The 23,265-nt window shown below is 46.9% G+C and overlaps 1 protein-coding gene across 6 annotated transcripts in view; it reads left to right on the forward strand.

Annotated features, from left to right (window-relative positions):
- Positions 1–434: 434 nt before the first annotated feature.
- Positions 435–23,265, forward strand: part of SHISAL1 (shisa like 1) — an 83,559-nt gene continuing 60,728 nt past the window's right edge. The window contains exon 1 of one of the 6 annotated variants that reach the window (XM_048515456.1): positions 435–773. In XM_048515456.1, coding sequence (XP_048371413.1) covers positions 468–773 — 306 coding nt within the window. In that variant the 5' untranslated portion in view covers positions 435–467. Of the gene's footprint in view, positions 774–1,104; positions 1,242–1,294; positions 1,506–23,265 lie in introns of those variants that run through there. The other 5 variants (XM_048515455.1, XM_048515457.1, XM_048515459.1 and 2 more) reach the window with 5 other exon arrangements.

Genomic DNA, 23,265 nt, shown 5'->3' on the forward strand with positions numbered 1-23,265 from the left:
TTGAATTTTAGTATGTCCCTAACCCTAATCCCGAGTACCAGAAAGCAATTTCTCTTGTTTCGAGCTACTCTGTTTCCAATGAGCAATGCAAATAATTGTAAGGATCTCCCCTTGGTATTGGCTGAAAAGTAGATCCCACAGAACTCAATGTCAGCCAAGTTCAGGATTTCTTGTGAAGACTTCCTCTCTTACTCCACTTGCTATTGAACCCAGACCTTACTTCTGAGTAAGTATGCACGGGATAGGGCTTTATACTAGCAACTCCTGTTTTTTTTAATTATATAGACTGCTTTCTATACCAAAGGCTGATCAGACTGTGACCGACGGTACCTCCAGGCTAGGATGTCCCCGGGCGCATAAACAGCAGCCACTTCGATTGCGCCAAGGTGCTGCTACTCCTACTCAGGCACAGCGACCGCTTGTGGCGACAGGGCGGAAGGCGCAGGGATCAAACTCTGCAGAGTTCAATGGGACCCGCTCGGAAACAAAGTGCCGGTAGGATCCCAGCCCCACCGCCACAGCCCGACGGATCCCGGGACTCCCCCTCCGGCAAGTCGTGCGGGGATCGCAGCTTCCCTGCAGACCAGGAGGGAGCTTCCTGCCGCAAGACCCTTGGCGACGACGAGGGTCCACCCCGGAGCAGCCGGCCACACGACGGGACGCGCCCTGCCGAGGAACCTGCAGCCGCGTCGCCGGGGGGAGACGGGGGCTGGGACGCTTGGGGGGGGGGGGTGTCTTCCTCTCCGGCGGCCAACGATGCGGCTCTGGGCCAGGTGGGTGCGACCCCCGGCGCTTCCCCCTTCCCCTCTGGCTGTTGCCCCCCAAGGCTCCTTCCCTGTCGCGCCGCTGCGGCAGTCGCCGGCCGGGAGCCGCCCAAGCGACTCCTGCGGTCGCCCGCCGTGCAGGCAGCCGCCCCCAGGGGCTTCCCCGAGGAGGGCCGGGCTGCAGCTGCCGGCAGCCCCCCCACCCCCTCCGAAGGCGCCCGGGGAGTCGGGAGGTGCCCCCCCCCCCCCGGCGACGATGGCGGCGGCCCGGCTGGCCGAGCGAGGCTGCCTTCCCGCCCGGCTGGCAGCTGCTCCCGCCCCCGCTCGGCTCTCGCCCCGCCCCGCCCCTCCTGGAGCCGCTCGCAGCCGGCTGGGAAGGCAGCCGCGACCCGGGGAGGGCGGAGGAGCCGCCGCTCTCGGCCGGCGGGGAGACGGCGACGGAGGCTCCGCCGGGCTGGAAGCTGCGCGACCCCCGAGGTGGGCCAAAGGGACGCGCCGGGCTGGGCGGCGGCGGGAGGAGGGGCGGCGGCGGCGGCGGCGTCGAGCCCCTCGCTCCGGCCGGTGGCGGGGAAGGAACGGTGGGAAACGACGGGCGACTCTGGCAGACCGGTTGTCGGAGGGGCTGCCGTGGGCACGGAGACCCCCCCCCCTCCGGAGCAGCCTGCGCGGTCCCGCGTCGGACGGGGTTCTCTGGGAGAGGCCGGTTGAATGATCTCAGCCTACCCCGCAGGGTTGTTGTGGGTGAGTGGAGGAAGGACGACTTTGGGAGGTTTCTTTGGGCGAGTTAGGTCATCGGAATGCGCTCTGGACTAAGGCGGTCTTTGGACGCAGGAGGGAAACTTTGGTGGGTCCGGAATGGGGCACCCAGGATGCTGCGAGGAATGTTGTCCTGTGCAGAAAATTATGCATTGTCTGATTGTTTGGGGGCTCAGTTTAAGATGCTGGTGGATTAGGCCTTTATGGTATGGACAGCACAGTCCCAATAGCTCTTTCCTAGGAGTAATTCAACTGTGTAGACTTAAACATGGTTCTTAGTGGACATGCTTAGGGTTGGGCTGGAAAGGAGGACCACCTCGCTTCTTCTGCCCAGCTCGCCAGTTGAGGTCTTCTTCAGGAACCCAGCTGTCTGTGTCCCACCCCTGCAGGGCATTTTCAGTGGTGACACCTTCCCTGTGCAATGAGCTTCCCCTTGAGACTCACCTGGGGCCCGCAGGTGCCAAATGTTTTATGCTTTTGGTTTTTAATGGCTTGATCTTGTATTTTTAATGACTGCACTGTTTTATTTTGTGAGCTGCCTCGAGCAGTTATTTTGTGTGCTGCCTCGAGCCGGCGTAGTGTCGTGGTAAAGAGCCGTGGACTCTAATCTGGAGAACTGGGTTTGATTCCCCGCTCTTTCCCATGAGCAGAGGACTTAACTGGTGAACCGGATTTGCTTCCCGCTCCTACATTCCTGCTGGGTGACCTTGGGCTAGTCACAGTTCTCTCAGAAAGGAGTTTGTAGGCCCCTTTGAGTCTCCTTACAGGAGAGAAAGGCAGGTTGTAAATGCAAACTCTTCTTCTGAATGTTTAGTTTGGTGAAGAGAAGGTTAAGAGGTGACATGATAGACATGTTTAGATATTTAAAGGCACATCATGTTGGTGAGGGAGCAAGCTTGTTTTCTGCTGCTCCAGAGACTAGGACCAGGAGAAATGGGTTCAAGGGGAAGATAAAGAGATTCTACCTAAACATCAGGAAAAACTTCCTGACAGTCAGGGCTGTTCGACAGTAGAATGCGCTACCACGGAGAGTGGTGGAGTCTCCTTCTTTGGAGGTTTTTAAAGAGAGGCTGGATGGCCATCTGTCAGGAGTGCTTTGATTGTGTGTTCCTGCATTGCAGGGGGTTGGACTTGATGGCCCTTGGGGTCTCTTCCAACTCTGTCATTCTAAATATTTTTAATAAATAAAAGCAGAGTATCAATGAATCAGACCCTCGGTTCATCAAAGTCAGTAGGGTCTACTCAGAGTGGCAGCTGCTCTCTAGGGCGTCAGGTAGACATCTCTCACCTCAACCTAATGCCAGATGATTTTAGCTGGAAATGTCAGGAATCGAACTTGGGACCTTCATGATCGGCAGATGCTCTATTATGGAGCCCCAACCCCTCATCAAATATCTAAACTAGCAGTAATTGAAGTAATAAAAAGCAAGAGTGTGCAGGATTCTGGGGAGGTAACAGAGGAGTATTCTAAATGAACAAAATAACACACTATTACACAATATAAACTCTTCGTCAGTTACGTTCTGACGTTTTCCAAGAGAAGGTAGGAGCAAGTTTACTTTCCTCCACATGACTTGGCAGAATATACTTTCTTTGTACTTTCCCTTAAAACTGAAGGTTTGAGAATCATGCAGGGGGTTTTTTTTTTTAAAGACATCCTTAATGTAAGGTAGAAATGCCAGGAGGGTAGAATTCCTCAAAAGGTATTTTCTGGCGTTAACTCTTAATTGATGTTAATAGAACTTGCATAACCCGCCTAATCACAGTCTTCTGTATTTATATAACAGTGAATCTGTATGCAAAAAAAAAAGACTAGGTGAAGGTAAACAAATGGAAGGGAGCTTGCTGAGAGAATAAAAGACTACAATGGCCTGGTTTTTCTCAAGGCAATATTTTATTCCGCTAGCCCAGCTTCTTTGTCAGAGGCGGAAGAGGTGGCTATTCCCCCCCCCCTTTTCTGTGAGGGAAGTTGGAGAGAATAGTATTGAAGGAAGGGACTGAAGGAGAGGTTAAGTAAGAATAGGGGGGTGAAGGAGACAGGCTTGTGTTGGAATACGATATGGGAATAGGATACCAGAATTGCTTCACTACCATCAGATCCTCTGAAGATGCCAGCCACAGGTGCAGGCAAAACATCAGGAGAAAATGCTACTAGAACACGGCCATACAGCCCGGAAACCACACAACACCCCAGTGATTCCAGCCGTGAAAGCCTTTCTCATAGCCTGCCCAATCTCCAAATCTCCCATACCCCTTTTTATGAGGATATACTGTTTCTTTTCTCTTGTCAACTACAGAATGTAAACTGGATTGAGAGGCTGTCCTTCGTATGAGGCCATTCAATGAGTTCTGTGGCTGACTGCGGTTTGGTATTTCCAGTCCAGCTATAGCACATGCCTTAATTCCCTTCTATCAGCCATGTGTGAGCCTGTTCCCCTATTAAGGGAGAATATGGACTCCCCAAGACATATCTGAGTTAACTTTGCTGACAGTGAACGTTCAGTCTAGGATACCCTACTCGCTGCGTTCCATGCCACCCACTCTCTCCCATTTTGAGGGTGGCTTTAGCTGATAGTTAATTCCAAAATAGAGTTGAGTTGGAAAAATGCTTCAATATCAGGAACAGTCCCAGTCCCTGATGCCAAGAAGCACTGCCATGATTTGGGACAGCTGGATGGAGCATTTGCCTTCTCTTGAATAAAAGAAACGGTAGAATAGAAAACTGTACCGGTGGAAAGTATTGCTTTGGATTTATTTATTTTTTGGCATGAGTTTTTTTGCCAATTTATGAGCATCACCTTTTCGGCCCACCGACGGAATTAGGAAAACGTTCCGGGTCAGTTTAGCTCATGAAACGAAGCCTTGTCTGTCTGTGTGTGAGAAATACGCAGCCGAGGACGCTAAAAAAAATAAAAAAGAAGTGGGGTGAAGTAGTGTTGTCATTACCGTTTTGAGAGTGAGGGGAAAGGGCGTCATGTTTTTGTTTCCAGTGTCAGAGCCTCTGGGTTTTGTTTTGGTTTTTTAAACTGCCGTTGTGCACGCTGGTGTCAGGAGTCAGCTTTTGCCAATTTCCATCATTCATTAGCGAAGCCGTGTTTCCATGACAGTGTGGACTCTGAGATCGGTCTGGCTGTCATTCTGCCGAGGCTGAGCTTTATAATTGCATAGATGAACAGGATACGTCATATTATCCTGCTCGGATACAAACCTTGTCATTAGCACTGGTTGCCTAAAGATACCCTGTCTTTTTCATCTGCGCTTGCTGTGAAAAGGAGATAAAAACTGAGGGACTTTTTGGCACTGTATATTGTGTGTGTTCTAAGCTAAGTAAAAAATGCAGCTTAGCCAATATTCTACAAAAGCACGCTGTGCTCTGACTAGGAGCGGTTGCCTGTTAAGGTGAAGGGCTTTGCTACATTACGCCTTTAAGAGCCTGCAGACAATTTCATTTTCATTTTCCCAGCAACTCTGGATGCCTTTGGGGTCCCTTTCTGTCTTCATATCTTCTAAGCCAGAAAGAGAGGAAAGGGAAAAGAAAGCATAATATCACTACAAAAATACCCCCTTTTGCCTCTGGTTTTGTGCTGTCCAGCAGATAAGAATACAAAGTGAAATGCTAAGAAAACTTTCCTGGGAGTAAGACCACTGAATAAAAAGAGATTTTGTGTGAGAGCGTGTGTAGATCTGCTTAGGGTGGCTTGCATATGAGAGCAGATTTCTGTGATATCAACCATTTCTGCTGTAAAGCTTGTTGAAACCCCGTGGCAGGAAGTTTTCAGTGAGAGTTTGATTGTATGCATTTTTATTGTGAAAGAAATGCCCATGGCTTTTAAAAGGGCTTATTCCAAAACAACTGGACACAGGATGGGAGCTATGAACATAAATATGAAGATGCCTTGTACAAAATCCGACCAAGATATGTGAAGGTGAAGACAAGAGGATAATTGCCTCTCTTTTTCCCAGTGATTTTTCCCCATCTTTCCCACAAAGAAGTGTTTTTAAAAGCAAGGTTTATTTCTCCCTCAAAATGTATAGCATGAAAAAGTCTGAAGACTTTATTCAGTTTTTCCAATGAAAACTTTAGTGAACATTGGAAGAAGGACTCTTTTATGATTTTTCTTCTATAACAAGTGAAGCGAAAGACAATCTGTAAATAATGCACTTTATGTAGTTGAGTCACTAAAAGAAGTTTACTTTTGATAGGAAAGCAAACAAGGCGGGGCAGGGGTTCTCATGGCTTCAAGATTTGTGGAAATTTCACATCTCCAGGCAGATCAATTATCTACCCAGCGTACATCGTCTACTCTGAGGAGCAGTGGCTATGAGAGCTACATCCACAGGTCATTCCCTACAAGCAGTGGTTGGATTCAGCAGGTTCGCACCACTGGTTGTTAAAATGGTTCTTGTAAAAAACCAGTTGTGGAATTATTTGAATCCCAACACTGGATACAAAGCTTCTAAACCGGTCCCTGTAGTTGCCTTTTTAATATCAGTTTGATCTACAAACAATTCAAATCCAAATCCAAAACCTTTATTAGGCATAAAACCGGTGTGCGTCAAGAATTCCAAATACAATAAGATCGTTATTGCACAACTTGCAGAACACAGAGTAAAAATATAGCAACAGCTTCAGAGATTTCAACATTTGAGTTGTTTAGAAGCTTAGCCATTTTTATCTTATCAGAAAGGAGCATAAATCCTGTTGGTAATACAGTTCTCAAATCAGTCCTGATGTTGTTGTATTTTGAACAGTGAAGCAGAATATGAGAAAGTGTATCAGTTGAACCAGGACAAAATCGACAGCAACGGTCATTTTGTGGAATATTAGAGAAGCGACCTTGAAGATGTACTGACGGAAAAGAGTTACACCTTGCTCTAGTCATGACCCATCTGCAATTGTGATTAACAAGTTGTTCCAGGTATAAAGCAGGGCTAGATTTCTGAGGGATACAAACAGTTAGTAGTCGGTGGTGCTTGAGCTCCATTTCAGGAAAAACTTCAACTGCCCATTTCCACGCACTAGATTTCTATCAAAGGGAGAGGAGATTCCTGGGCAGTTGGCACGCTTATTCCTTGCCCTGATACCAGAGATCTTTTTTGATTGGAGATGCTGTTGCCTGCCCTGGAAAACCTTCTGAATGCAAGGCACGAGTTCCATCATGAAGCTGTCTTCCTGCCACCAACGTGGAAAACTATAATCTCCGTAAGCGGCTTGTACTCTTTCCACCAAAATGTTACAGCTCCATCAAATGGACCAGGTGCTATGGCCACGCTGGCCGCCACTCCCAAGGAGCATGGGGAGGCTAAAAATGCAAACGGGCCTCCCCATCACTGGAAAGCCCTCGCTGGATTTAATGGACTTAGTCCAAAGGCTGAAGTGCCCGCACAACAGGGACAATGTCTGAGAGGAAGCGGACTAGCATTGACTCCTCCCGTGGCCACGCCCCCACTATGTCACCAGCAGGGGCGCTGACACAGTGCTCTACACCGAGTCCTACCACCATGGAGGGCCACAGCAGCTGCATGCAGGTGGATTTGCCCCTCCATTTGGGCAAGTACCCCAGGGAGGGCAAATCCACTGGCACGACCCTGCTACTCCCGATGGCAGATTCGCCCCCACCTTTGGATGGGGCTGTTAAGTCTTTAGTCATAATTCAAGAGTAAAAAAGCATGTTATGTGTTCATCAATTTAAAAGAGTTGTTTTTTTTTCTTTTAACATACCAGTAGTATAGGCTGGAATTAGTGTAGAAATTCTGTTTTTTGTTACAGGTGATATTATGAAGTTAGATTTTGAAGCTGGCTAGAAGTTGAAAGATATTTTGAATTGTGTGAATCGATGTTTATTATTTATTTTAGTGAGTAAGAAGAGGAGAAGGAGAAGAGTTTGGATTTATATTCCCCCCTTTCTCTCCTGTAAGGAGACTCAAAGGAGCTAACAAACTCCTTTCCCTTCCAACGAACCCCCTGTGAGGTAGGTGGGGCTGAGAAAGCTCAGAAGAACTGTGGCCAGCCCAAGGTCACCCAGCTGGTATGTGTTGGAGTGCACAGGCTAATCTGAATTCCCCAGATAAGCCTCCACAGTTCAAGTGGCAGAGCAGGGAATCAAACCTGGTTCCTCTAGATTAGAGTACACCTGCTCTTAACCACTACGCCACTGCTGCTCTTTTACATCGTTACCTGAGTCAAGGAACCAAACATATATCTATATCTTTATATGTGCCTATATCTGTTTATATAGAGTCCTTGAACTATCAGATCCTTGAACTAGAATATTTGCAAAAGTAAATATTTTGATTGGTAATAAACTCCCTTCGTAGACCTGAAGTACCTAAGCATTAGAATGTGCAGCAGAACACAATATAGGCGACATGAACACATAGCAGAACACAGTACATGTGGTACAAAATACGAAAAATAATACTTGTTCAACTGGTTGTGGTGGGTTTTCCGGGCTGTGTGGCCGTGGTCTGGTGGATCTATTTCCTAATGTTTTGCCTGCATCTGTGGCTGGCATCTTCAGAGGTGTATCTCAGAGGGAAGTCTGTGAGGAAATAGATCTACCAGACCACAGCCATGCAGCCTGGAAAACCCACCACAACCAGTTGAATCCAGCCGTGGAAGCCTTCGACAGTACATCAATACTTGTTCAGTTCTGCTGGTTACTGAGCTAACTTGGCATCTCCTTCTCTGAGAAATGGATACAAGACAGCTGGGATTCTCAGCAAAAAATAGCCTCTGACGTTGATGCAGATTTCACCTGTTTCTCCTCATCCCCCTGTGCTTGGGCAGCTTATATTGAGCAAGCTGAGCGTTTAATTCTTTCCTTCCCAGCTGGAAGGGATTCCGTGTAACCAATCCTGTACTGAGGAATGAATTGCCCACTTCCTTTCAAGCTACCTTTGAGCAGTCATGCACTGTTGGAGATGGCCTTCTGATCCATAAAAATGTACGTTTGTAGTATATATCAGAATTGAAATCAAATACTGTTAATCCCTATGTAACTTTTTCTTTCTACACATTTTGAATAAGTAACATTTTGTCTAAAAGGCATCTTGATCGTACTAAAAGAGAAAATATTTCATGAGTGTTTTCAGTGCTTTCTCCATTTTTCCATCGGATTCCCCCCGTTTTTTCCAGTTCTTTTTTCAGCCGCTCACATCTCTATTGACCGCTGAAGCCCAATCTTAAGGGAGTTTTTAAAGAAATACATGTCGGTGTTAGATAAATAACAGAATGATCTTTACCTGCTGACAGAAAACAGTGATAGAAGAGGATAGATGAATCTCCCAGGACAGTGAAATCCAGGCTGTTTATGCACAAGGTGTCTGCTGCCACGATGGGGGCATGAATGTCCATTGCAGTGAGAGTTCTTGTACGAACGTATTTCCGCAAGCCCTGCTTTTGCTTCCCATTCTCTCCAGGGCAAGCGAGACTATTTACATCATTATTTTAACTTTCTTCACTGCCAGAGCAGGACAGATTTTCTAGGTAGCACAGCTTTGCCCCCGGCCTCTTCCCTCTGCCCACAGCCAGCCTGCCTAGCATCACCCCTCCCACACCCTCGCACTGCTTTGAACACTTCCCCCCTCACCCCCTCCCCATTGCCAACTCCTTCCCACTTCTCATCCTGCTGGGTTGTTTTTATTGCCTTTGACCTCCCCCCTTCTGTAGATCTTCAGATCGTTTTTTAATTTTTAATTTCTCATATCGATCTCTCGATGTAGAAGCAATAACACTAGTTCAGTGATGGCGAACCTATGGCACGGGTGCCAGAGGTGGCACTCGGAGCCCTCTCTGTGGGCACGCGCACACAGAGTTCGTCATGTGGGGGGCGGAAAATCACCCCCCCACACACACACACACACAGATCTAGGCTGGCCTGGGTCACTGAGCATAATGTGCGCACACCACAGTGAGCAGGAAGAACTCGGCTGGCGGGTCTGTGCTCCGGGTGGCTGCTGCCCAAGGGGGCGGGGGGGCGCGCAGAGGAGACAGAGATACTAGAGAGGCACAGAGCGGTGTGCACGGGACTTGCTAGAGGCTAGAGCAGGCTGGCCCCTGCTCGAGCGGATGGGGCGAAGGAAGAGGGAGCCAACCGTTTTTTTTCTAAACTAAAACCTCAGCATTCAGGTTAAATTGCCAGGTTGGCACTTTGCGATAAATAAGTGGCGTTTGGGTTGTAATTTGGGCACTTGGTCTCAAAAAGGTTCGCCATCACTGCACTAGTTGATCCCTCCAAATGACCGGTTTGCCCATTCATCGTCCCCCGTTGTCCCTGTTCCTTCTCATTGATGTACAGACTGAGACGTCTCCAGCCCACCTAATTTTACACACAAGTGATCCGTGATTCAAGATCACACTGGGAAAAGGCCATCTGTCTTTATGCTCAGCATTTACAGCACATTATGAAAGGGATGATAGGGAACCTGGGGAGCTTAGCAGAAAGCGGTTCCCGTTGTCCTTTTGCCGTCTCTTCCCGCCGTCTCTTCCCGCCGTAGAAGGCAATCGGTGATCGGGCGAAGTGTGCAGATGACGAGTTCAAAACTTTTCTGTAACCGCTCACCTTTTTAATATCGATATTTAGATATATCAAGATGAGAATTTTAAAATTAAATTGAAAAGGAAAGCATCCCTGTGCAATACGGAACCTGCAGAAACAAGTGGAGATTCCGGAAATTTCCTTCCCCTGGACACAAGCAAAAATCCAGCCAATGGGTAATGCCTGCCCTGCTGCAAACAGAACTGCGGGTAATAATACTGAACATGTCCCAAATCAAAGGCCCCTTCCGCACACGCAAAATAATGCGTTTTCAAACCACTTTCACTACTGTTTGCAAGTGGATTTTGCTATTCCACACAGCTTCAAAGAGCACTGAAAGCTGTTTGAAAGTGCATTATTCTGGATGTGCGGAATGAGCCAAAGACTCTGCAGTGAATTCTCTTTGGAATCACAGGAAGCTCGCCTTGCATAATCGGCACCTGTTTTGGTGCCCCAACTAAGAAGCACCTTTCTCAGGTAAAATTCCATTCCCTTCTCGCACAACCCCCCAAAAAACATTTTGAGGCAGGAAATAAAAAGTTTCTCTCGAGGAGTTCCACATGATTTTCTCCCCAAAACATTTTATTTTCAGCCTGAAAACATGGCAGCCCCATGTTCCTCCCTGGAGGACCTGAACTCAGACACTCTCATCCACCAGGCTGCTTAATTCCCCAATGGGCACTCTCTATGAGATGGAAAAGGTACATCTCAGATGTTGTGCTGGAGATTGTAGACTTATTGCTCTTGGAGGCTTCAACATTCATGCTGAGGATACCTCGCCAGGACTGGCCTAAGATTTCATAGCTTCTTTGACTGCTTTGGGCCTCTCTCAGATCACAATGAACCCAACACATGAGAGAGGTTGCACTTTGAACTTAAATGTTTTGTCCTGAGAGCAGAGTGTAGCAAGGAGGGAAAGGGCCTGGAACACCCCCATCCTGCCCCGGAACACCCCTGCCATGCCCCCGCCATGCCCTCACCACACCCCCAAAGAGGCATGTGCCTGGTGCATCATGCCCCCTGTCCCCTTGGAGCTACGCCTCTGCCTGAGAGATTTAAAGGAAAGGTTTGGTTTGGGGGTTAGACGTTCAGCCCAAAGTATGGTCTGACTACAATTTAATTACTCCAGACAAATTTGAAAGTGGCCCAGTGCCTCTCTGGAAAGAGGATCTGGTTAAAATGGTCCACTCATGGAGGCTGAGGGATCCTACTGGATTCCAAAATGCCCTCAAGGGTTTTAGAATTCCAAATAACTGCTTAGTTGAGGCTTCAGTGGGAATGCGACACTGATTGAAGCTATTAAGAAGGAGGAGGAGGAGGAGGAGGAGGAGGAGGAGGAGGAGGAGGAGGAGGAGGAGTTTGGATTTATATCCCCCCTTTCTCTCCTGCAGGAACTCAAAGGGGCTTACAATCTCCTTTCCCTTTCCCCCCACCCCACAACAAACACCCTGTGTGGTAGGTGGGGCTGAGAGAGCTCTGAAAAGCTGTGACTAGCCCAAGGTCACCCAGCTGGCGTGTGTGGGAGTGTACAGGCTAATCTGAATTCCCCAGTTAAGCCTCCACAGCTCAGGCGGCAGAGTTGGGAATCAAACCCGGTTCCTCCAGATTAGATACACGAGCTCTTAACCTCCTACACCACATCTGCTCCTTCAAGGCTGTCCTTCATTCACCACTCTCACCCTTCTGGCAGGCCCCAGACCCCTGGTTTACTACAGAGCTGGCTGATCTGAGGATTGCTGGGAGATGTTCAGAGTCACATTGGCGGAGAGCTCATATTGAATTTGAACAATCATGCTGCAGGGCGCATTGGAAAACCTACGAATCAGCAGTGATGCTGGCAAAGAAATGTTACTGCTTTGCTACTATTTCATCTTGTTTACAACCGCCCCTGTTGTTCAAAGTGGTTTGACATCCACTGACTTCTGAATCTGAGACTTTGTTGTCCCAGGAGCAGGCAATTAGATGCGATTCTTTTGAAAAAGTTGTTGTTTTGTTTTGTTTTGGTGGTGAAATATTGAGAATACTCTCTGATCTGGATGTCTGTTGTGATCTATATCTGCCAAAAGAAATGCCGGATACACTTGCCTGATCTATTTATGGACTATTTTGTCCCAGTTTCTGTGATGGATGTTGACAAGATCCTGGGATCTGTGAAGGTTACTTTTAGTGACTAGTATCCTTGCCCACATCAATCAGTCCTTAGTGTCTGTTGTAAATCAGTCACTAACTGCACAGTCCCCTGGCCACTGAAAGAAGCTATTATCCATCCGCTTCTGAAAGAAAAACACAGAAAAATGATGTGGTCAGTCTCTAACCTGCTCTTTCTGGGCAAAATGATTGGAGGAGAAGCTGACAAACTCCATGTTTTCTTGGATAGTTCATCTGCTCTGGATGCTTTTCAGTCCCGCTTTAGGCTGAGCTATGAGACAGAATTGGCCCTGCTGCTTTAGTCAATTACCTCTGACAAAGGTAATTCCTCTTTGGCTAATCTTACTGGATTCAGCTGCGGCCTTTGATAAAGTGGACCCTGCCGTTTGTTGAAGTGCTTGGAGACAGAAGTGGGAATCAATGTGTGTTCTAGTCCGCTTCTAGTCACTCCTCATGGGTCAGACTCCAAGGGTTATCATCAGTGGTGGGATCCAAACATTTTAGTAACAGGTTCCCATGGTGGTGGGATTCAACCTGTGGCGTAGCGCCAGTGGGGCTGGGTGGGGCACGATGGGGGCATGAACGGGCATGAACGGGGGCGGGGCATTCCTGGGCGGGACTGTGGCAAGGACTCAGCCGCTGCATCGGTCCTTGGGTGGGAAACGAATGCACGCAGGCGCAGGCTGCCACGCCCGCCGGTGCACCTCCTGCTAGACGGCTTCAAGTTCTGTGCGCTACTGCTGAGAGGAGGGGCGTAACTAAGGCAAAAATCCTGTGGCAAAATCACCCATTAGTAACCCCCTCTCGGCACACACAAATAATTAGTCACCTACTCTCGGGAACCTGTGAGAACCTGCTGGATCCCACCTCTGACCCTGCCTTTTGTTGAAGTGCTTGGAGACAGAAGTGGGTATCAAGGTGTGTTCTAGTCTGGTACTAGTCACTCCTCATGGGTCAGACTCCAAGGGTTATCATTGTAGAACAGTCATTACCACTGTAGGACCTACCTTTTGGGATATCACAAGAAGCAATCCTACCCCCCCCCCCCCCTGCTTTTCAATCTCCGTATAAAGTCCTTAGGGCAAATAATTCATTGCTTTGGGGTTGATTGTCATCAGTATGTGGTGCTCCCTAAATCCTTATCCAAAGCTCCTGGGGATGAAGTAGTGGTTAAATGGCTAAGAGCAAACAGTTTGAAATGGAATCTGAAAAAGACAGAGGTAGTGCTGATTGTAAGGCAGGAACCTTGAAGGAAATTATCCTGCCGACTTGTGATGGAGTTCACCCTACAGTCGGTGCTTATCCTTAACAATGTTTAATCAGGGCTGGCTAATATTTCTTGAAGTTGTGGTAGATAACAGTCCACAATTAACCGTAGCTCTCAGAGCTGAGGGTTCCTCCAAATTTCCCTCGCTGTGGTGGCAAGATGGAGTCCTTAGGTGAAGGGTTACTTCTTCACGGCTTGTGGCTTCCCTTCTCAGAAGCTATAAGATAACTTGTTTCCCATTTCCTGGAAATTTGGAGAGCCCGCCACCCCATCATTTTTATCTTTCTGCCTCAAGAAGAAGAGAAATAGTGTTGTCTTCTGAGTCCCTGGAAATATGACATGCAAAGAAGGTAGGAGTTGGCCCCAACCCATCATTTGCATATCTGAAATCTTAAATGTCCTGTTCTTACCGGGATGTACTTATTCCTGGTGTATGTTCTGCCAGCTCCAGATTTATATGAATACCGTGTAACCCAATAATTAAATTATTGGAGGTGAATTCAAGAACATTTCTCTAGTCTTTTGACAGTTTTGTCCACAAGAGAAAAAGCTTGACCGGCTTTAACAGCTTTTACTCAGGGATAGTAAATCTGATGTCACTGATCTTGCGTCTCCTTTTCTCAAACGTGGCAGCACAATATTGTCATCTGCTATTTTTGGCAAATCTCCTGTATCCTTTCAACAATTAAGTTCTTACAACAAAAACAGGAAAAATTGTTTTAGTCTAAAGATGTCCAAACCATATTCCTTCAGATGTTCTTAGACCTGTCCTGTTAACCCCAAATGCTGTAAGTGAAGTGCATGTTGAATAGTTAGCTATGTTCCCCCCAAAGTGAACACTAGTTTAGACTCAGAGTTCCATTAACTTTTTTAACAAGTCTGACATTGCAATCCAGACCACAGTTACTCCAGTATTAACCCATTGACTTCATTGGGCTTAGACTGGAGTAACTGCTCTGGATTGCAATTTTAAAACCACAATATTTTAGAAAACTATCTGCAGTATTGTTTAACATGTTAATTTGCTTACTTACACAGGATTCCTGAAAGGGAATTTTCATGGACGATATTCCTCCAGTACTTTGTAGTGGCTTCCTGGATTGCTTTATATTTTTCAGGACAAATTCTGCTAGTTGTTTAATGCTCTTGCATTCTTGTTGCATTCTTAGCATACTTCTGCCCACAGTATTTACTATCTTTCTTCCTAGTGGTTTCACTGAATGCCACATATTTGTCTTTTTGTGTTTTGACATTCTTATGACTAATTAAATAACCAAAACAATTGTTCTTTAAACCTAGGAGCAAGCCCAAAATTAAGAGTCGGAATGATACTTTTTGTCCCATCTCGAGACATCTCTTGAGCCCCCTCGGTTGTTTTTGGAAGTGCTGGGATCTGTGGGTTATGCATTTTAAGACCTGTTTTCCATCTAAGAAGATGGCTTGTGGTTTGGGGAGATTAGGGATTGGGGGGGGGGGGGCGTTAAGGGAAAAACCCAGCTTTCCCGTCAGTAGGTAATACTCCTGAGTCCTCTCCCTCAATTTTGGACTTTATTTTCTACATGTAATGTTGATAAACTTTGCTAATCAAAAGCTGAGGTCTGCAATTCTGTACATGCTTACTTGAGGACAAAACCTTCCAGGGTAGAAAAACAAATCCGTGGAAAAATGCTTTGTTTATTTATTTTGACTTCTACCCCACAGCTGAATCTAGCAGATCTGGGTTCAGGATGGCTTCCCACAACCAGTACATACAACATGAACATTATATACATTTAAAACTATAATTCCTAATCTAATATTGTAAAACCAATGAGACATGTTTACAGATTAAAAGGCAGTGCCTTATTCTACATAGCCACCTTAGATATGTGAGGTATCTTCTGCTGGTGAGGAGTGGTCTAAAGATGGTAACAGGTAGATGGAGGACCATCAACCTCATGAGCTTGCAGGTCCAAGGAAGTACACAGAGAAGTGAGAAGAGGGGAAACAGGCAGGGAAAACGAAGAGGGAAGGAAAGGAGGAGGAAAGCAGAGAGGGAAAGTGAAAAGAAAAAGAGGGGGAAGGACTGAACTGAAGAAGGATGAGGGAAATTAAGGGGAAAGGGAACAAGAAGGGAAGTCAGCTATTCTGGACAACTATAGCGGTCCTCAACCGGTTGGACAGATCTTCTGGCCTGGCATCTGGCTGGTTTCCTATCAACAGACTCAGCTGGGTGTCATCTGCATATCAATGACCACCCAATCAGAGGGCCTTTCCCCACTCTCGAAGAGCGCCTGGGATGCTGCGCGCTGAGGGGCACAACAGCAGCAGCTTCGGGGCGGCTTCGCTGTCGCCGCCCCTCTCAGTGGGAAGTGCCGAGGGACCCCGTGCTACTCTCCTCGAGTAGCGCGCGGCTTAAGGTAAGTGGGGAAAGGCCCTGAAACTATCTGAGGTCCTGACTAGCTGGGTAAGGAGCATATAGAGATGTTAAACAATGTTTGGGAGAGAATCATCCATTGCAAGACTCCATACATTGAGGGGGTGTCAGGTTGAGACTCTTTCCCCTAGTGCCCTAGTGTCGGGTTGAGACTCTTTCCTCTCTTTCCTCTGTCCCTGGAGAAATAAGACTAGCCATTGAAGGACTGTCCTATGCACTCCAGTTTTTGGCAGGGTGGTGAGCCAACAGGCCATGCTTAACTGTGTCAAACGCTGCTGTGAGATCTAAAAACATCAGCAGCACAGACCTGCCCCTGTCTAGCTGCCTGCAGAGATCGATAGGGATGGCAACTATCAGAGTCTCCATCCCAAGACCAGGTTGGAAGCTGGAATGGGTCTAAAGCCAGTGTGTCCTCCAAGAAAGCCTGAGGCTGCTGTGCTGCCACCTGTTCAACGGTCTTGCCCAGCAACAACAACTTTGAGACCAGGTGGATCTACAGGTTCTATCAATGGTTACTTTATCAGCAACTTCACCACTGCCTCCTTCAACATTCCCTTGGAGGACCCAAGCTCAGGGACAGGTTGATACTATCTTCCAAAGAAGCTTGTACTCACCACTCCCACCTTCAGCTCCAAGATGTACCAAGGGGCTAATTTGGAGTGAGGGTAAAGAGGGAGTCAGAGAGTGATCATTATCAATGACTTCTGAAAGACTGTTACTCCAGTCTTCCGTTAGCACACCTAATGGGTCACCGGAGACCTCTGCATCCTGTTCGAGTTTTCTGGAAAACAGTTGGATCCGTAAGTCTCCCCAGCTGAGGATAAATCTGCTCGCTGTCTATGAAGGGGTTTAAATCTTTAAGAAAAGGGCTATTTTGGCCTTCGGGCATGTCTGACAGATAAATCCAGTATGGTCCTCTGTAAATATCAGGACAATATTTGTACTCCACTATTCGCTGTGGAATTTTCAGCAACCATATCTTGTTTCATTTGGCTTATGTAAGGTGTTCTTTTAACTATGAGCAGGCTTTTTGGAGACTTTAGACCAGTGATGGTGAACCTTTTCGAGACCGAGTGCCCAAACTGCAACCCCAAACCCACTTATTTATCGCAAAGTGCCAACACAGCAATTTAACCTGAATACTGAGTTTAGAAAAAATGGTTGGCTCCGAGGCGCGTGTTTACCTGGGAGTAAGCTTGGTGGTAGTCGGTGGCTGTGCTTTGAATCAACTATGCAATGCTTCGAATGGGTGAATCACGACCCTAGGAGGGTTTACTCAGAAGCAAGCCCCATTGGCAGCAACTGAGCTTACTCCCAGGTAAAGTTTAGTTCTTCCTATGAAAATCAGTGGGGTTTAACAGCACTTAACAGGGTTACCTGGACGTTGTGACCAGCGGCCCAGGCCAGTCTAGATGTGTGGGGAGGGGATTTTCTGCCCCCCCCCCCCACATGACGAACTGTGACGTGTGCCCACAGAGAGGGCTCCGAGTGCCACCTCTGGCATGCGTGCCGTAGGTTCGCCACCACTGCTTTAGACAAACGCCAGGTTGTTGTAAACCTGGAGATAAGTCTCTCTCAACCTCACAGGGTTATTATTGAAGAGTTGGTATACGAAGTTTCATTTGAATAAGGTTTCAGAGGTACATATTTTCAGCTGGATCCTCATGTGCCTTAGTAGTGTTGTTTTCTAAGAAACTAGAATTTTAACAAGATATTTTTCCTACTGGTATTCAGAGGAATGATTATGCTATGTGGGTTAAACTTATTGGCCTTGCCATGTTTTATTCAAAATTATTAATATATATAATATATAATTATTATATCTTGTGCATTTTTAGGCGTGGAAATAAGCCTGTAAAGAATAGTTTAATAATGCACTAAATAGTTTGGTGATACAGATTTAGTAAAACTATTTAGTAAAGAATAGTTCAGTAATAACGTAATAGCTTAGTAATTTCTCCACAAACTTTTTTGAATAAGTAGTCACACAAAGGCGGAAGACTATTTGCATATTTTCATATAAAGAACCTTTACTCTGGTTCAGGCAGCCATGAGCAAGGAGCCGACCAAAACCATTGGCTGATTGATTATGTTTTACAGTAAGGATGTTATTCAAGGGTGTTTCATTCATTTAGATCTTATTACATTTAAAGAGTCAGCTTTGTCTTTATATCGTTTCTCCTAAATGTTTTTTTTGGTTTGTGCGTTGGCTGCCGTCCCCTCCCCCTTCTCTCTTTTTGTGTGTGTACCAGTGATCATTAATCACTCAGTACAGGAAGGTACACTGCTTGTGGTGCTTAAAAAAGGGCTGTAGTCAGAACTTTCTAATGAAACTACCATTAAACCTAAATAATTGTCAGCCAGTTTCTCTTTGCGGGGGGTGGGGGGGAAGAGATCTCAGAAAGACTGGTCACCAAACAACTCTAGGCATTCCTAAAGGAAACCTTTTTAAATCTGGATTGCTTGCATGTGTTTGTACCTGTTTTGGAAACATTATTTTGATATTTTTGTCACCTTGAGGACCCTAAATTGTGTGAAATGGTTGCGTGCGTGCGTGCGTGCGTGTGTGCGTGCGTGCGTGCGTGCGTGCGTGTGTGTGTGTGTGTGTAAAAAAATAAAAGGCTTTGACTGTTTAAAGCCCTAGATGGCTTAAACCCTGGGCTGAATGGGCCCGGTTAGCTTGATCTTTGTCAGATCTCAGAAGCTAAGCAGGGTTAGTCCTGATTAGTACTTCGATGGGAGACCACCAAGGAATACCAGGGGCACTTGTGCAGAGAATAGCAATGGCAAACCATCTCTCTTATTCTCTTGCCTTGAAAACCCTACTGGGTTGCTATAAGAGAGCCAGCATGGTGTAATGGTTTAGAGCAGGTGGATTCTAATCTGGAGAACCAGGTTGGATTCCCCACTCCTCATTGGGTGAAGCTTATCTGGTGAACCAGGTGTGGCTCCGCACTCCTACATTCCTGCTGGGTGACCTTGGGCTAGTCACAGTTCTTCGGAGCTCTCTCAGCCGCACCTGCCTCACAAGGTGTCTGTTGTGGGGAGAGGAAGGGAAAGGAACTTGTAAGCCACCTTGAGTCTCCTTAGAGGAGAAAAGGATGAGGTATAAATCCAATGTCGTCTTCTTCTGTAAGCCAGCTGCAACTTGGTGGCACCTACATACAAACACACAAATGGCTTGTGCTGGATTATATGACCTCTACTCATATCAATCAACCCCAAATTCAAGGTGAATCCCAGCAGCCTCCTTCTGGGAATCCTGTTTACTAGAAGTTGATCTGGAGGAAACCTGGCTGTTGGCATACTCCTTCCCTCAGAATCTGAGGAGAGCCACGTCCCTTTTCTGGAGTACCTTTGAGCTGTATGTAGCATAGCAGATGTTTGAAAGTTAGTGGTTGGAACTATTGTGGATCATCAACTGTTAATTTTATTGTTCATCTTATTGTGTTTACTGAGCTTGCTGCAAATTGTTTTGAGGATGTTTGTAGCTGAAAGGCAGTCTGTGATGAAACCCTTGAAGTCTATAATGGATTGAAGTCTATAAAATTATGCATGGGATAGAAAATGTTAACAGAGAGAATTTTTTTCTCTTTCTCACAATACTAGAACCAGGGGGCATCCATTGAAAATGCTGGGGGGAAGAATTAGGACTAGTAAAAGGAAACATTTCTTCACACAACGTGTGATTGGTGTTTGGAATATGCTGCCACGGGAGGTGGTGATGGCCACTAACCTGGATAGCTTTAAAAGGGGCTTGGACAGATTTATGGAGAAGTCGATCTATGGCAGGGGTAGGGAACCTGCGGCTCTCCAGATGTTCAGAAACTACAATTCCCATCAGCCCCTACCAGCATGGCCAATTGGCCATGCTGACAGAGGCTGATGGGAATTGTAGTTCCTGAACATCTGGAAGAGCCGCAGGTTCCCTACCCTGGGATTCTCATGGCTACCAATCTTGATCCTCCTTGATCTGAGATTGCAAATGTCTTAGTAGACCAGGTGCTCAGGAGCAGCAGCAGCAGAAGGCCATTGCTTTCATCTCCTGCATGTGAGCTCCCCAAGGCACCTGGTGGGCCACTGCGAGTAGCAGAGTGCTGGACTAGATGGACTCTGGTCTGATCCAGCAGGCTCATTCTTATGTTCTTATCACCTCTCCCTGGCCACAACTGGAGAGAGGTTTGGCTACCTTGAGAATAGGACTGCCAACTGGGAGCCTTTAAAAGGTGGGGGCGTTTGGGGGGGGGTGGAGACTGGGGAAACGGTATCATGGGGTGCTCCAGGAATTTCTCTCATCTCTGTGGTTTTACCTGGTTCACTGAACTGATCTGGAACCCTACTCCACAGTTTTCTTCCTGCAGAACCACTGAGCAAAGGTGGGTTCCAGAGCACTGGGGGTGGGAGGCTGCCTGCCTCCCTTGTAAGTCTGGTTGAAAAATTCTGTTCCTTTTTTTTTTCCAAACATAATTTATTATGGTTTTTACAAAACATAACAGCGAAGGATAGAGAGAGAGAGAAAGGACACAGGAAAGAGAATAAAATACAAAAGCACCCCCCCCCCCGCAAGAGAGCATTCAGAAGAAGTGGAAATCTAGAGAAGGAGCAGATGAAGAAACGGAAAGGCAGCTTCTAAAAGCCGAATGGCTGACACACACATACCTGATCCTGGATTGCATCAGAGCTAGTGGGCCAATTTAAAAAAGACCCAAACCGGTTCACCTGTCAAATTAAAGGTCTCCAAAAGTTGTTTAGAGAAGCTAGGACCAGACCCCATCTGTCCTCATGCCAGCAATTGCCCAGGAATCTCTCATCTGTTCAAAGCCCCTTTTTCTCCAGAAGTGCCCCATCCTGATTATCGTAGGTGAGGCTGCACTTTCTAAAGACACCTGGGTCTCTCTTTGATCACGGCTAGGGAGAGCGGAAGGAGGGAGAGACAAGAGAATCTGAGCAAGCTGGAGAGTGTATTTTTTTAAAATGAAAAGCCTGTGTGTCTAGCCTGTTGTCGACATAAATGGGGGAGGTGGGGCCACAAATGGGAGGGGAGCATGAGCCTCCTTCTGTGCTCTTGCCCCCTGTGCTCAGGTATAGGGCCTACTCACAAGGGTGGCGTGGACAGGGAGGAGTCTCTTGTCATCCTTGCTGCCACCTTGCAGTCCCAGTAGGCTGCCGGGGCTGGTTTTATCCTGTACCTGAGCAGCAGCAAAAGATCATAGGAGGTTTAACGATCCCCTTAGGGTTGCCAACCACCATGTCATACCTCCCAAAATTACAACTCATCTCCAGGCTGCTGAGTTCAGTTCCCCTGGAGAAAATAGTTAATTTGGAGGGTGTGAGACTATGGCATTATGCCCTTTGAGGTCCTTCCTTCCCCAAACCCTGCCCTCCTCAGTCTCCTTCACCAGATACCCAGCAATTGTACCGCCCAGAGGTGGTCACCACTGCCCTTTGACCTGCCCATACATTATGGCAGGGGTCTTCAAACTATGGCCCTCTAGATCAGGGGTAGGGAACCTGCGGCTCTCCAGATGTTCAGGAACTACAATTCCCATCAGCCTCTGTCAGCATGGCCAATTGGCCATGCTGGTAGGGGGGGGAGCTGAGATGGGGAATTGTAGTTCCTGAACATCTGGAGAGCCGCAGGTTCCCTACTCATAGCTCTAGACTGTTCATGGACTACGATCTCCCACTCAGCACCCGCCAGGCATGGCCAAGTAGCAGAGGCTGATAGGAATTCATTGTAGTTCAAGTGAATGGTATCTGAGGGCATAGCTCTTGAAGACCCCCCCCCCCATGCGTCCCCTATGGTATATGGCAAGTGGCTTGAGCTAGCCCTGTCTACATCTATTTGGTCGTTAGTATTGGATATTCTTTTTTTTTTCAAAATCTATGTATCTATAATTGAGCAGCGTGTTCCCGACGACGAACCAGACAAAGTGAAGGTCTATGAGAGGTATCGTCTAGAGAGGGTGCCCTTTCCCAAGCAAAGAGGGGCTAACTGGACTACAACTCCCACAATCCTTCACTTAACCAACAAAGTCCTCATTTTCCATAAGGTCACAGACAAAAGTCTGAAGAGCAGCTGGCAGCCAAGGAGTGGCAGAAAGAGAGAGAGTAGAGGAGAGTAGGGTGGCAGAAAGATAAGAGAAAGTTGGGATACAGAGAGAGAAAAAGAGCTGAAATAAGTGGGCAGAAAGAGAGAACTGGGGTAGGGGGCAGAAAGAGAGAGAGAGAAAGCTGGGCTAGCAGGGCAGAAAGTTAAAAAGAGAGCTGGGGTAGTGGGGGAAACGGAGAGAGCTGAGGTGGAGGGACAGAAACAGAGTTGGGGTACCAGGGCAAAAAGAAAGAGAAAGGGAGAGCTGGGGTAGCAGGGCAGAAAGAGAAGATTGAGAGAAGCGGTGACGGGATGGACAGTGAGAGATCCAGCTTTGCAAACAACAGTTGTCTAGAGCCCATTGTATTTTCTCACACAACAGGCTTTATTGCTAGTCTGTACATAATTCAACAGTGGATGACCATATATTCAGACATTTTTCACTGTCTCATTCGTAGGTTTATAACAGTTGTGTCTTCCTTCTGGTTAGTTGTCTGAAGTTATCATTTAGTATGTAATATGGGTATTCTTTGGCTCTGGTGTCCTGCAATATTGGCTCTTTACCGTAACTGTATAAGATGTCAGCCTGAGAGAGACAGTACCCTTTTTGCTAAATTTTCTCTGGTGTGTTGCAGGAGAAAGTAGATCCATTCGTTCAGTTGAGCTAGGACCGTTAGTATAATACCGTGGTGGTGAACCTATGGCACTCCAGATGTTCATGAATTACAATTCCCATCAGCCCCTGCCAGTATGGCCAATTGGCCATGCTGGCAGGGGCTGATGGGAATTGTAGTCCATGAACATCTGGAGTGCCATAGGTTCACCACCTCTGGTATAATACATTACTGTAAAAATGCCTCAGTGTCATTTTCTAGAATCATTCGTTTTCTCAAATGACATCTGAAATGCAGTTTAGTCCTATTGAATCATCCAAGTTTCTGGTCACACAACAGTAATCCTTGTTCTTCTGTTATGTTTTTTTTTGCTGTCCAATCTCAGCTGACTTTAACTAACCAATGGGATTTTCAAAGCAAGAGACATTCAAAGGTGGTTTTCCATTGTCGTCTTCTGTGTAGCAACTGTGGACATCCTTGGTAGTTGTCCCATCCAAATACTAACTGGGACCCACTCTGCTTAGCTTCCAAGATCTGACAAGATTGGGCCAGTCTTGACCATCCAGGTCTCAGGGCCTGCTTTCTCATAGCAGATGCCATTTTTGTTGTTGTTGGGTTTTTTGCATGCCATATTAAAAGGGGAAAGGCCTTTACCCATGAATGAGAAGA

The sequence above is a fragment of the Sphaerodactylus townsendi genome, linkage group LG14 (genome assembly GCF_021028975.2).
Source record: "Sphaerodactylus townsendi isolate TG3544 linkage group LG14, MPM_Stown_v2.3, whole genome shotgun sequence".
Lineage (NCBI taxonomy): Eukaryota > Metazoa > Chordata > Lepidosauria > Squamata > Sphaerodactylidae > Sphaerodactylus > Sphaerodactylus townsendi.